This window comes from Hypanus sabinus, chromosome 11, assembly GCF_030144855.1.
Source record: "Hypanus sabinus isolate sHypSab1 chromosome 11, sHypSab1.hap1, whole genome shotgun sequence".
NCBI classification, from domain to species: domain Eukaryota; kingdom Metazoa; phylum Chordata; class Chondrichthyes; order Myliobatiformes; family Dasyatidae; genus Hypanus; species Hypanus sabinus.
In genome coordinates, this window is record NC_082716.1 from 68,256,159 (window position 1) to 68,270,545 (window position 14,387).

The window sequence follows — 14,387 nt, forward strand, 5'->3', positions numbered from 1 at the left end:
ATAGAAAAGGCATGTAAAAAGGGTTATGTACGATGGTCATGGAGGATTTCAATGAGCAGATAGATTGGGAAGATCAGGCTGGGATTGGATCCCAAAAGAAAGAAATTGTAGAATGTTGATGAAGTGGATTTTCAGAGCAGCCTGTGGTTGAACCCACTAGGGAAAAAAATCCTGGATTAGGTGTTGTGTAATGAAACAGATTTTATTACGGATCAAGGTAAAGAACCCTTAGGAGATAGTGATCATAAGAATGCACCCTGCCATTGAGATGGATAAGCTAAAGTCAGATGTATCAGTATTATAGTGGAGTAAAGGGAATTAGAGAAGCATCCCAAAGTTGTTTGGAAGGGGACACTAGTAGGGATGACACAGAACAGCAATGTCTGGAGTTTCTGGGAGCAGCCTGGAAGGTGCAGGACAGGGTCACTGCAAAGAAGTAGTAGTATTCTAAAGGGAGGATGAGGCAATCGTGGTTGACAGGGGAAATTAAAGACAGCACAAAAGCAAACGAGAGGGTACATAATACAGCAAAAAATAACTGGGAAGCAAGAGGATTGGAAACTTTATAAAACCAACAGAAAGCAACTAAAACAAAAGTGGCTGAAGAAGATGGTGCCAGCAAACAACGCAACCAAAGGCAATGTCCTGACAGTTCATAGAACTACTTCTGGAACCTGTGGTTTACAGTTTGAAGGTGTGTTTTGGGCCAATTGAGCAATCTAGCACTTTGCTGTCTCTGAGGGTGTTTGGGAAGGTTTTGAGCAGAAGGTGCAGCCCAGGGGCCAAGAAGAATGGGGATGGGTCACGAGCCCATGATTGACTCTATATTTGTCTGATCCTGCTGATTAAAGCACATGCAAGATTGAAATCAATGAGAACAAGAATGGAAGGAGAGCAGATGTTCAGCACTGTCTGCCTGTTTGTTCCCTCCGTCCTTCGCCCTCCCCTCCCCCCCAACTCTTGGGCAAGGTTTAATTAACGGAGTTTGTGGTTCGGACAGTGCACTTTGTTAAACATGTTTCTGGTTACAATTCTGCAGCCAACAAACAACATAGCACTAAATTGAATTGAACGCAACTCAACTGTATATTCCTAAACTGTTTCAATGACTCTGTAGTTTGATGTTTTATATTCAGTGTATTTGTTTCTTTTTTGCCACTTGCGTGATTTGTTTTTTTCTGCACTGGGTGTTTAATGTTTGCTTTGAATGGGTTCCATGATGTCTGTGGGAAGACAAATCTCAGGGTTGTTTGCTGCATACATACTGTGATAGTAAATGTACTCTGACGTTAATATTATTGATTAGCTTATCTTCATATTTCATCTTTTCTCTCCCTTATTGCTTTTTTAAAAGAGAATACCAGAAGATTTTTCAGATAAATAAAGAGTAAAAAAGGAATGCAGATATTGGATTACTAGAAAATGATGCTGAATGGGGGACAAAAAAATTACAGACAACACAGTAAGTATTGTGAATCACTCTTCCTTGTGGATGACATTAGCAGTATGGCAGAAATTTAAGAATGTCAGGAGACCCATCTATTAAGGAGAAGGTGTTTTGGGAAGCTGCAAGATCTGAATGTAGATATGTCTCTTAGACCAGATGGACTACACCCCAGAGTTCTGAAAGAAATAGCTGAAGAGATTGTGAAGACATTAGTAGGCATCTTTCAAGAAACACTAGATTCTGGAATGGCTCTGAAGGACTGAAAAATTGCAAATGTCACTCCATAATTTAAGAAGGGAGCAAAGCAAAAATCAAAAGTAGAGGTCAATGATACTTCCTTCAGTGGTTGAGAAGATGTTGAAGTCCATTATTAAGGATGAGGCTTTGAAAATCAGCCCAAAATCAGCATGGTTTATTTAAGGGGAAATCTTGTAGAACAAGCATGTTGGAATTATTTGAGGAAGTGATAGGCAGGATAGACAAAAAGAGAGTCGGTGGACGTTGTTTACTTGGATTTTCAGAAGGCCTTTGACAAGGTGAGATGAAGACTGATAAACAAGACAACAGCCCATGGGGACTGTAGAATAGAGTGAAGGGAAAATCATACATGTATGACATACCACACTGTTCCATTTCATATTTCTTGCTATGACCAATTACTAGACTAAAATCAAGTGAATTATTTTAATCCCTAAACACTGCTATTATCATACCAGACTCATTTTTTAAAACAAAATAATTTTCACCATTTTAGAAGCGATATTACCCATTAAAGTGGTGTATTGAACAGAAAGTTAATTTACTGGAAGGAAGTATTGAGGCTTAGGGTATTTTGTGAAAAAAGAAGTCTACATTTTGTTAATATTCATGTTGACCATTAGCAAAAGCCAAAGTAAACTTACTAACCGCATTGTGGCTAGAAGTCAACCCAGCAAGTTTTATTCCCGGAACAGCTCACCAAAAATGATTGCACAAAGCAAATAATCTCCAAAAATAATGAGAAGAAATAGCAAATATTCTGACAAATTAATATTGCAATTGATATTTATTCCTATCAACTGAGGAAAATTTTGGTCTCAAAACCAACTTGCTATTCAAAAATGTCAGCCTACCAAAAATGTGAAACTAAACTTCAATGCAGCACCGATCAATGCAATGCAGCAACGTACAACTTCTGGAAAGCTATCTCACATACAAAGTTGCAATCCCAATCAAACTTAAATCAAGGAAGGATGCTTGGTAGCATTCAAACTCTGCCACAGCTAACACATCGTACAAAGTGACATAGGTGACAACAAGGCTTTGCTCCAGATGAACTCAATAGCTTTTGTGGGTTTTGACTGTCAAAACATGGAGTCACCTTCATGAACTCCCACAGCCCCCGATGACACTGTGATTTCAGACTCAGGGGCCAATGTGAAAGCATCCTTCAGATGGGTGAAAACATGGTAAGCATCCAGTCTAGATAAGGCATTTGGCTGAGAACTAAAGGCCTATGCTGATCAACTGGCTGGAGTGTTCACCAAGATCTTTAACCTCTCATTTCGGCAGTCTGAGGTATCCACTTGATTCAATCAGGCTTCAATTATACCAGTGTCTAAGAAGAACCTGTCTCAATGACCATCATCCAATACCACTTACATCCACTGTAAATGAGAGGTTGGCAATGAAACATATCAACTCCTGCATGAGAAGCAACTTGGATCTGCTCTAGTTGGCCTACTGTCACAACAGTCAACAGCAGATGCCATTTCATTGGCTCTTCACTCAACCCTGGCACATCTGTACCATGAAGATGCATACATCAGGATGCCCTTCATTGACTACAGCTCAGCATTCAATACCATTGTCCCCTGAAAACAATCAATAAGGCAGAAGGGAATAACCCCGCTATGGACTTCCACGGCGCCGCCCGACTCAGCCTCACAGACATAGCACACAATGAAAGTGCTCCGACCACAGCGGACTCCCAAGTCCGTCAAACCTCCGAGCCTCCAACCATCCCCTCCGGCACAGCTTCTCCGAGCACCATCCTCTGCCGAGCATATTAAGACGTCCCCAACAACCATCGGCAACGCGACCCTGAGGACTGGGGGCCTGTTCTTCCCAGCAGAGACCAGCAGCAGCAATGAAGAAGGTCTTCCTGGAGATTTCCAGATATTCCTCCATGTTCCCACGTCCGTTTTTCATCTGATTATGTTTGCACACGGCACCCCGCTTCACAAATAACAGATAATCAGCTCCAGAGTGGCCGCTGCAAGCTGTGATGCACCACCATCTTGGAATTTGAATGGTGCCACAACAACAACCTCTCACACAATGTCAGCAAGATAAGGGAGTTAATTACTGATATCAAAGGGAGAAAACAGGAGATCCATGAGCCAGTCCTCCTTGGGGGATCAGAGGTGGATAGGATCAGCAAAGTTAAATTCCTTGGTATTATCATTTGTCCTGGGTCCAGCACACAAGTACCATTAGAAAGAAAGCATGGCAGCACCTCTAATTATTTATTGAAGTTTACACAGATTCAACATGTCATCTAAAACTCTGACAACCTTCTACAGATTTGTGGTGGAGAATATATTGACTGGCTGCATCACCACCTGCAATGGAAAAACCAATACCCTTGATTATAAAAGCCTACAATATGCAGTGGATACATCCCACTCCATTACTGGTAAAGCACTCCCCACCAATGAGCTCTGTCACAGGAAAGCAGCATTCATCATCAAGAACCTCCACCATCCAGGCCATACTCTCTCCTCACTGCTGCCACCTAGGTGGTACAAGAGCCTTAGCACCACCAGGTTCAGGAACTGTTTTTACCCCTCAACCATCAAGGCTCTTGAACTAGAAGAGATAAATTCACTTGTTCCATCACTAAACTGTTACCACAACCAATGGATTCATTTTAAAGTACTCTTTTTCTCGATATTTATTGCTTATTATTTGTTTTTTTAGATCTTTTTGTATTTGCCTAGTTTATTTTCTTTTGCATATAGAATGTTTGTTGGTCCTGTCAGGTGGAGTCTTTCATTGATTTTATTCTGTTGCTATTTTTATTGTGAATGCACACAAGAAAATGAATCTCAGATTTGAATATGGTGACATACATGTACTTTGATAATAAATTTTGAACCTTGTAATCATCCTACTGATGCCCACTCTGATGATGATCAGAAAATTAATTTAGAAAAGACTAAAATCCCCACTGCATAATGCTGAAGAACACTTCTGTAAGAAAGAAAGTTGAGAAATGAAAGAAGCACTGTATACGACACAGTAAGATCAAATATGCTAAAATAAAACCAAGGACTCTGATGGCATTTAGACATCAGATATCTTGTTTTTGGCCAAACAGCAATGCAACAAATGGGTTAACTGGTGCCACTACATTCAAGGGGAGACCAGTGATGTTTTAACTTCTGCTTCCAAATAACCAATCCAAACATTCTAAATATTTGTTAAAAACTATTTCTGACTAAGCTCACCCAAACTACTCGGTTTCATGTGCCTGTGGTACTTTGGGATGTTTTTACTGTCAAAATACACTTCAATCTGTGGTGGAGTATGACTCGTGGAACCTCCAATATGACAAACCCTTACACTTCATCTTCTTCATACACCATCGAAGATGTTATTTGTATGCAGTTATGGTCGCATTTCTTAATGTCTCTAATTGTTCAGGCTCAAATGCCAATGGAAATGCATACAATGTAATCACCATAAACTCTATTAGCATTTAAACTTCCACCAAGGATATTTAACAGGGAGATTAGTTAAACTTTTTTTAAAAACTAACTGAATTTTTAAAACAATATTTGTTAAGATTAGCAGGGATAAAGGCTCTAGAATTAATAAAATGCATCTCCAAAAACCTAAAAAAGAGGGTGGCATGGCTTTACCTAACTTTCGTTTATATTATTGGGCAGCTAATATACGTTGTGCTACCTTTTGGTCTTTCTTCCATGGCCAACCCGAGTGCCCTAATTGGGTGGCAATGGAGTTGAGCTCCACTAAAGAATTATCTATCTCTGCACTTCTTGGCTCTGCACTCCCTAGTAGTCTGTCCAGATTAATAGCTAATCCTCTTGTTAGACACACTTTGCGCATATGGGCTCAGTTTAGGAAATGCTATGGTTTCCATGGTTTTTCCGTTTCCAGCCCTGTCGTACATAATCACCTTTTTTTTACCTACTACGTACGATTCAGCATTCCATGTTTGGTATAGGAAGGGCATTAGACATTTTGAAGATCTTTTCATTGATAATCGCCTTGCTTCTTTTCAGCAGCTCTCTGTTAAGTTCAATCTGCCCAATGCTCATTTTTTTAAGATATCTCCAAATTAGAAACTTTATTGCTCCTTTAATTCCTAACTTTCCTGAAATGCCTGCGAAAAATGCTATGGACTTATTTCTTTCCTTTAATCCACTAGGTAAAGGTTTAATATCAATTATTCGAGATAAATTAGCAGCCTTACGACGGGCCCCTATGGATAAAATTAAAATGGCATGGAAGCAGGATTTAAATACCTCCTTATCTGATGAGAGTTGGGACTCGATTCTCAAATCGGTTAACTCAACCTCTCTCTGTGCTCGCCATTGCCTTTTACAGTTTAAGATTGTTCATAGAGCCCATATGTCTGAATCTAAACTATCTCGATTCTACCCTAACATTAGTCCGCTTTGTGATAAATGCAAGAGGGGCGAGACCTCTCTCATTCATATGTACTGGTTCTGTCCTAGCTTGGAGAAATTTTGGAAAGATGTCTTCACTACGTTATCGTATATTCTGAATCTGCACCTAGAACCAAACCCCTTAATTGCTTTGTTCGGTTTCTGGGGCGAGAAAGATTTACGTCTGGGTCCGACCAAATGCCGAATATTATCCTTTGCCTCTCTCCTGGCTAGACGCTTGATCCTCCTTAGATGGAGAGATGTTGCCCCGCCCACTCATGCTCAATGGCTTAACGACATTATGGCCAGCTTGGACCTCGAAAAAATTCATTATTCAGTTCTTAATTCGGATTTAAAGTTCCATAAGGTCTGGGGACCTTTTATCGAGTACTTTCATAACCTTCCTCTTGACTAGGGTTTTTTTTTATTTGTGTTTTTTTTTCGGTCCCTTGCTTTCAGTTCCCCTTTTTTTCCCTGGTAGTAGGCATTATTATCCTCTGTTGCTAAGTGTATTCACAGTCTGGGAGTTTGATTGTCCTGATTTATATTCTCTATATTGTGTTGTGGTTGGTCTGGAGTTTTTTTTTGTGTTGTGGGGCTTGGGGAGGATACTAAGTTTACTTGTCTTCAATTTAGGTGCTTTTTTTAAATTATCTTTCTTTGTATCATATTGTCATTGTATGCTTAATTTTGCACTGTATTAATGTTCCTCATTTTGATTTGGGGGTTTTTAATTTGTAAAATGTGTTAAAAAACTAATAAAAAAGTTTCCTGAAGATTAGCAGGGCACGTTACGTATTACAGCTACAGAAAAAGTCCAGAAGACCTCCAAAGATGCAAGAGACAAGAATAAGGTTAAAATTTAAACAAATATTTAGTAGGCCTCTGCAGAAAACAAAGCATAGCAGAAAGCAGTAAAATGAGGCGGGAGAGAAGGAAATAAACTTAAACAAGTATCATTGGAGAATTGATCAGTTGACTAACAGAAGGGCTACCAAATCAATTGGATCCAATTATCTGCATTCAAGGAGGTTCAAAAAATATATATACAGCGGGGATAAGTACTTTGTTAGGATCTATCAAATTCTCTCAACTCAGTAGAGTGAAAAACTGCAAATCTAATTTTGCTATTCCTGACAGGGGTAGGGTGGTGTGGGGGGGAAGAGACAAACACAAAGGCAGAGAGAGAGAGAAAAACAAACAGGAAACTGTAGGTCAGTTTAGCCAACATCTGCTGCTAGGGAAATGCCAGAGTCCATTATTAAAGTAGTAAAAGGACATTTAGATTAGGCAGAAATTAAACTGGGCCTGATTGACCAGAATCCAGCTGGCCATCCACAATCCCTGTGCAACCAGACATTTTCTAGATGCAGAGTTAAAATAGCCAACTCTCCACATCCAAGAGACATCCTTAGAAACTGAATGGTTTATGAGTAGCAACTGATCCTCAGACAGCATAGCACTGAAGCTCTGCAATGACTGTCTTTACCAACTTGTTATAATCAAAGAATTAAGATTATCCAAATTTAAACTTCAAAATTAATTGTTACATATTTATTAATACTGAGAGGAAGAGCTCACACTGTTCCTAATCTTAAGATCCTTTGAGAAATACAAGTAAGACGTCTCAGGAAATTACCTTCCATATTCCAATGTATCTGACTCTCTCTTCAGCAAGTTATTCCTTTGTTAATGAACTCAACACCAAATCTACCAATAGAGTACAAGATTAAATTTGCCATATTCTGTCCTTAATGAACCTTTGAACCTTTCATCATCCACAAATCCACAAGGCTTGACAACTTGGCATGGGCTAGTTGGGCTGAAGGTTCAGTTTCCATGCTGTATAGCTCCATGACTTAATTAACATCGTTTACAGATTTAAATGAATGGACAATAAGATGTAAAGCAGAATAAGTAGCAAAATGAGAGATTACCAATTTTGGAGGAAGAATGAAGAAATAATTTATTTTAAAAAGGAGCAAGAGCAATAAATAGTGCATCCTTCATTTTAAAAGAAACTTAACAAGAGCCAAAAGGATCCAAAATCGGAATGCTTGTCTTTACGGATAAAATGGAGTACAAAAGGTAGGGAAGTCACCCACATTGGACCCCTACAATTTGCCTATCGACACATGACGCAATAGCCACAGCTCTACGCACTGTCCTTACACATCTAGAGAAGAAGGATGCTTATGTGATAATGCTGGTCTTGGACTACAGTTCACCATTCAACAGCATAATTCCCTCCAGGCTTGAAAAAAAGCTCAGAGACCTCAGTCTTCACTCTGCCTTGTGTAGCAGGATCCAGTCAGATCGCTAGCAGGTGGACAGAGTGGAATCCCTCACCACTGCCCCTCTGATGCTCAACACAGGTGCCCCTCAGGACTGTGTCCAAAGCCCCCTCCTTTACTCCCATGACTGTGTATACCCACTCACAGCTCCAATCTGCTCATTACATTTCCTGACAATACTACATTGATTGGCCTAATCTCAAATAATAAAGAAGCAGCCTACAGAGAAGAAGTCATCACCCTGACACACTGGTGTCAAGAAAACAACCTCCCTCTCAATGTCTCAAAAACAAAGGAGCTGGTTGTGGACTACAGAAGGACTGGAGACAGGCTAAGCCATATTGACATCAATGGATCTGGCATTGAGAAGGTGAACAGCTTTAAGTTCCTCAGCATAAACATCACCGAGGATCTCACATGGTCTGTATGTACCAGCTGTGTGGCGAAAAAGTGCCTCTTTCACCTCAGATGGTTGAAGAAGTTTGGTATGGGACCCAAAATCCCAAGAACTTTCTACAGGAACACAATTGAGAGCATCCTGACCGGCTGCATCACTGCCAGGTATTGGAACTGTACTTCCCTCAATTGCAAGACTCTGCAGAGAGTGGTGCGGACAGCCCAGCGCATTTGTAGACGTGAACGTCCCACTATTCAGGACATTTACAAAGACAGGTATGTAAAAAGTGCCCGAAGGATCATTGGGGACTTGAGTCGCCCCAACCACAAACTGTTCCAGCTGCTACCATCCTGGAAACAGTACTGCAGCACAAAAGCCAGGACCAACATGCTCCAGAACAGCTTCTTCCACCAGGACATAAGACTGCTTAATACATGCTGATACAACTGTATTTCAATGTTATATTGACAGTTCTGTTGTATATACTATTTATAAATTACTATAAACTGCACATTTAGATAGACACAACAAAGATTTTTTACTCATGTACATGAAGGATGTAAATAATAACTTCAATTCAATTCATTATACAACTTTAAGCTTAGGTGCAATTTCAGACCCTCGTGAAAGGCCCTCCAAGCCCTGCTTGGAGCCATGGAGGGAAGAGATTCCTGGTAAAGAAAATTGCAGAATCTAGAATCTCAAGCAACAAACAAGGTACTGGAGAAACTTGTGTGATCAAGCATCATCTGTGGGAGAAAAGGAATTATCCCCTTTTCATCCTGCATCTGGAGTGGGTGTAGAAGGGGATGTTAGCCAGTATAAAGAGAGGGACTGATGAGACAGGGATGAGTTGGTATTGGTGAGTCAAAAATAGGTGAAAGTTGGGGAGATGGAAGCAAGTCCCTGCTCCATCACCTCATCGTTATTCACCCATCCTTAGTCCACAAATCACCAACCCATCCCAATCTTTCCATTCTCCCTCTCCCCTTTATACTAGGTTCATACTCCAAACCCAGTCCTGAAGCAGGGCTTTGACTCAAAGCAACAAGAATTCTTTCTTCCCACCAGCACAGATTATGCTCAACCACAGTTCTTCTAGCAGAATAAAGAGATTGTTTTATTAGGAGAGTCCGAATACATTAAATCCAAACACCAGTTCTAGGAGAATGGCACATGATCTTATTAAAACAAACAAAACAAAAATTGAAGGAGATTGAAAGGATAGAGATTGTCCAAACATTATTGTATGACTAATGGAATCTCAATTAAAACTAAGGTAACAGAGATTTTTTTCCTTGGAAGGGTTTTATGCTTTTGAAATTCTTCATTGAAATAACTGGAATAGAATCATTCAGAGACAATTTTAAAAGGTGTATTGTATATAGAAGGAAAAAAATCAAAAGTTATGATGATCAGCACAATCTTACTGAATGACAGACAGGCTTGAGAAGGCATAGGCCCTGCTGTACCTGCTCCATACATGGAACAGAACTTCCAATAACTGGGTGTTTGTTTGGCTGGATTGGGCTTAAAGTTACACTGAAAGTTTCATTATGAATCTGTCACTCCTTTAAACATATAAAAAATGTTGCACTTACTGAATAAGCACCAATTAGGTAAGCAGCATTAGCTCGTTTTCGTTGATCAAAGCTGGTATAATGAACGATCTTCTTACGTGACAAAGTAAATGACTAAAAAGAAAATACAGATGTTCATGTCAGAAAAAAAGAGCCAGACACATAACAAACTATTTGAATGCCACTGTACAAGACAAAAAGAATAATACTCTGATGGAAACAAAAGGTAAGAGTAGTGAATTTTTAAAAAATATTCTGGGCACCACAGCATAGGTTAACATCTTCAAACAGGATCATATGCCTGTTATTGGGCAAATATATAGACATAATACATAAAAATAAATTACTTACTCATTTGATGAACATAAGCTTTATTATTGAACTAGAGTGCATGAAAACAACTTATATTAATCTATTTTAAGCTCTCTCAATTCTGTTGAGCTATGGGAATATTTACTGACATTGCTTACATTTAAACTGTCAAGGTATAAATTAGCCTCCATAGTTTTAGTGGATTAACTGACAAAAAAAAGAGGAATTCTTTAAACATCATCAATTATTATCTGGGATGGGAGGGGAGCACAAAGTCATCTGCATCTGTTTTACAATTTGTACCTCCTGATGAAGCTTGTACCATATCAGACTAAATAATAACCATGAAAACAAGACCAAAATTAGTGATTACTGTTTACAGTTTTAAGATTCATTTATCATCACATGACTGGAGTTTTGCAAATGAATGTTCTCAAAAGTAAAAAAAGAGGGAATATGTCACATTCAGTCTTTTCTACACAGATCAACAGGGATGAAAGACCAGGAGGAAGAGATTAAATATAAAACAAATTTTAAAAGGGCATTAAGAGCAGCAGTGATGGCTGTGGTTATGCTTACAACTTGGAACTTACCTGGATAAAAGTGCAAGAGAAAATAAAAACCAGGGTAATGTGGAAAGAGAATAGTAACAAATCTGATGGAGCACCTTTAGCAAAATCCTGCAAAACCTCAGTGCTCCTTTCATACGATAATGACTCTACAATACTGGGAGTGAAAAGTGTCCAACCAGGAAAATTTTTTGGACTTGGAATCAATGAGGAATGGTGTGTCTGTTTTAAACCTTAAAGGAAAATAGCACTGATGCTGGAAAAGTAGTTTGAGAAAAAAAAGCATGGGTTTATTAAGAGCTGAAGAAGGAAGAGTTGTATGGACATTGTCACCTGAACATGGACACCGATCATCCTTGCACATGTTAGCAAATGAGCAGCCAGTAGTTAGATCAAGTAAGTACTTCAGGAGACAAAGTGAAAACTAATTTCATCAATGGCCATGATAAAACAGCTGAAGACAAAATCACCAAAGACACCAAAAGTAAGAAACCACAGATCACTCATCTCTTTAGAACAGAGATTAGAAGGAATTTCTTTAGCCAGAGTGTGGTGAATTGGTGGAATTCATTGCAACAGACAGCTGTAGAGGCTAAGTCACTGAGTATCTTCAATGCAGAGGTTGATAGGCTTCTGATTAATAAGGGTGTCATAGGTGGGGGGGGGGGAAGAAAAGGCTGAAGAATGGGGTTGAAGGAATAATAAATCAGCCATGAAAGGTAGACTCAATGAGCTGAATACCTAATGGTCTTATAACCATTACAGTACATAAGGGCCTTAGACCTACAAAGCAAAAACAAAGGGATGTGTTAAGAAGAGAGGGAGGGTTTTCTCTAAGTCAATGGTAGTCACAGGCAAATGGCCCATATACAGTAGATCTATTAACTGTCAGCTTGCATCAGAATTAATGATTTTGAAATTAAAATACCAGAACAAGCTAAATTAATATTGAAGTTAATATTGTCAGAACAGTGCTGCCAGGATAATCAAGGACAAGACCCACCCAGCCAACACACTTTTTGTCCCACTTCCCTCCGGGAGCATGAAGATTGGTACGGCCAGATTTGGGAACAGCTTCTTTCCAACTGTGATAAGACTGCTGAACAGATCCTGACCCGGATCTGGCCCGTTCCTTCCAAATATCTGGACCTGACTTGCACTACCTTACTTACCCTTTTCTATTTTCTAATTATGATTTATAATTTAAATTTTTATGATATTTACTTTGATTTGTACTTCAGGGAGCACGAAGAGCAGAAACAAATATCATTGTGATGATTGTATGCTCTAGTATCAATTGTTTGGTGACAATAAAGCATAAAGTTGGACATACATTTCCTAAATCATAGCAGTAACTACAAATACTTCACTACAAATTTTTTTTTAAAACTTCTTTGTACATTATAACCCTACCTCCACAGGTAATTGAATCTTCAATATGCCCTGATTGATTACGTGTAAAAAACATAGAAAACCTACAGCACAAAACTGGTCCTTCAGCCCACAAAATTGTGCCGAACATGTCCCTACCTTAGACATTACTAGGCTTACCCATAGCCCTCTATTTTTCTAAGCCCCATGTACCTATCCAAGAGCCTCTTAAAAGACCTTAACAAATCGGCCTCCACCACCATTGCTGGCAGCCCATTCCATGCACTCATGACTCTCTGCGTAAAAAACTTAGCCCTGACAACTCCTCTGTACCTACTCCCCAGCACCTTAAACCTGTATCCTTTTGTGGCAACCATTTCAGCCCTGGGAAAAAGCCTCTGACTATCCACATGATCAATGCCTTTCATCATCTTATACACAAAGAATGTGCAAAGAACCAGAAAAAATCCCTTGAGTGACCAGGAAAATCAATCTACAGTATTCACTCAACTAATATTTCTTAATGAGAAAGTCGGCATATTTCATGGTGCAATATTTTAGTACTGCAGTTAGTAAATTGTCTGCTGAAACATCTATCATTTGAAGTAATTCCATAATCACATTAATGCTAAGTATCAGTTACAGCCATGGCGCCTGAAGTACAAAACAGAGGAAGTATCTTGATTGGCAAAAGTAAACAAGACAAAAATCTAAACAACTAAATATTGTAATCTCTTTGCACTTTCTTACCACATCTCAGAAACTTAACAAGCAACTTCAAAACCCTCAAATTACATGAAAAGTGAACTACAAAGTAATGAATTAATGTTCATAGTTCAACATACAGATCCAATAGAGAGTAAGACTATGCAAAGAAAAGGCTCATGAAGAGAAACTTTTGCAAAGTCATTCAAAAAGAAGTAGTTTTGAGAAAACAAGAGTTGGATGTGGCTTTGAAATGATAAGGGGAGAACTGTGGAAGTAGGAAGTTGAAATGTAGAGTCCAAGATTATTGTTTTGAAAAGGAGGGAAAATTGTACTGTAGCGGTGTGCTACACGCAGCGCTAAAATTACGACACGGAGTCGGTAACTGCAGTCGAAGGAAAAAAAACTTTATTCGAAAACTTCAGCCTCACTTTTAAGCCTCTGTCAACCGGCCCCCCATGGCGCAGAGGCTCCAAAGCTCTGTGCTCGCAAACCCCCGTAGGCTATCTAATTGTGAGTCGGTTCGGATACGCTAGGAAATGGGTCGCCACATAACCCCCCCCCCAGAACCGGCGATACACCCCCCAATGTCCACAGTCTGGGCCAGAACCTGCTTGGGAGGTCGGCCTCTGCGCCGAGGCGCCGGAAACTCGGCCGGTTGCGCCAGGTCCACATGGGCCGGTTTGAGGTGGTTCACCGTGAAAACCTCCTCTTTCCCCCCAACGTCCAGCACGAACGTGGACCCGTTGTTCCGGAGCACCATAAACGGCCCCTCGTATGGCCGCTGCAGCGGTGGCCGATGCCCGCCCCTTCGTACAAACACAAACTTACAGTTCTGTAGGTCTTTGAGAATGCAGGTCGGGTGCCGCCCGTGCTGTGAAGTGGGTATGGGGGCCAGGTTACCGAGCTTCTCGCATAGTCTGCCCAGGACTGCTGCGGGTTCTTCCTCTTGCCCCCTTGGGGCTGGTAGGAACTCCCCGAGGACGACCAGGGGCGCGCCGTATACCAACTCGGCCGACGAGGCGTGCAGGTCGTC

The 14,387-nt window shown here is 40.1% G+C and overlaps 1 protein-coding gene across 2 annotated transcripts in view; it reads right to left on the bottom strand.

The window, feature by feature from the left end:
* cdc14ab (cell division cycle 14Ab) overlaps nt 1-14,387 on the bottom strand; it is a 120,990-nt gene that overhangs the window by 97,653 nt on the left and 8,950 nt on the right. For both annotated transcript variants that reach the window (XR_009514803.1, XM_059984644.1), the window contains exon 4: nt 10,416-10,508. Coding sequence is in view for 1 of the 2 variants with exons in the window: in XM_059984644.1 (XP_059840627.1) it covers nt 10,416-10,508 (93 nt within the window). In the remaining variant the exon portion in view is untranslated. The remainder of the gene's footprint in view (nt 1-10,415; nt 10,509-14,387) is intronic.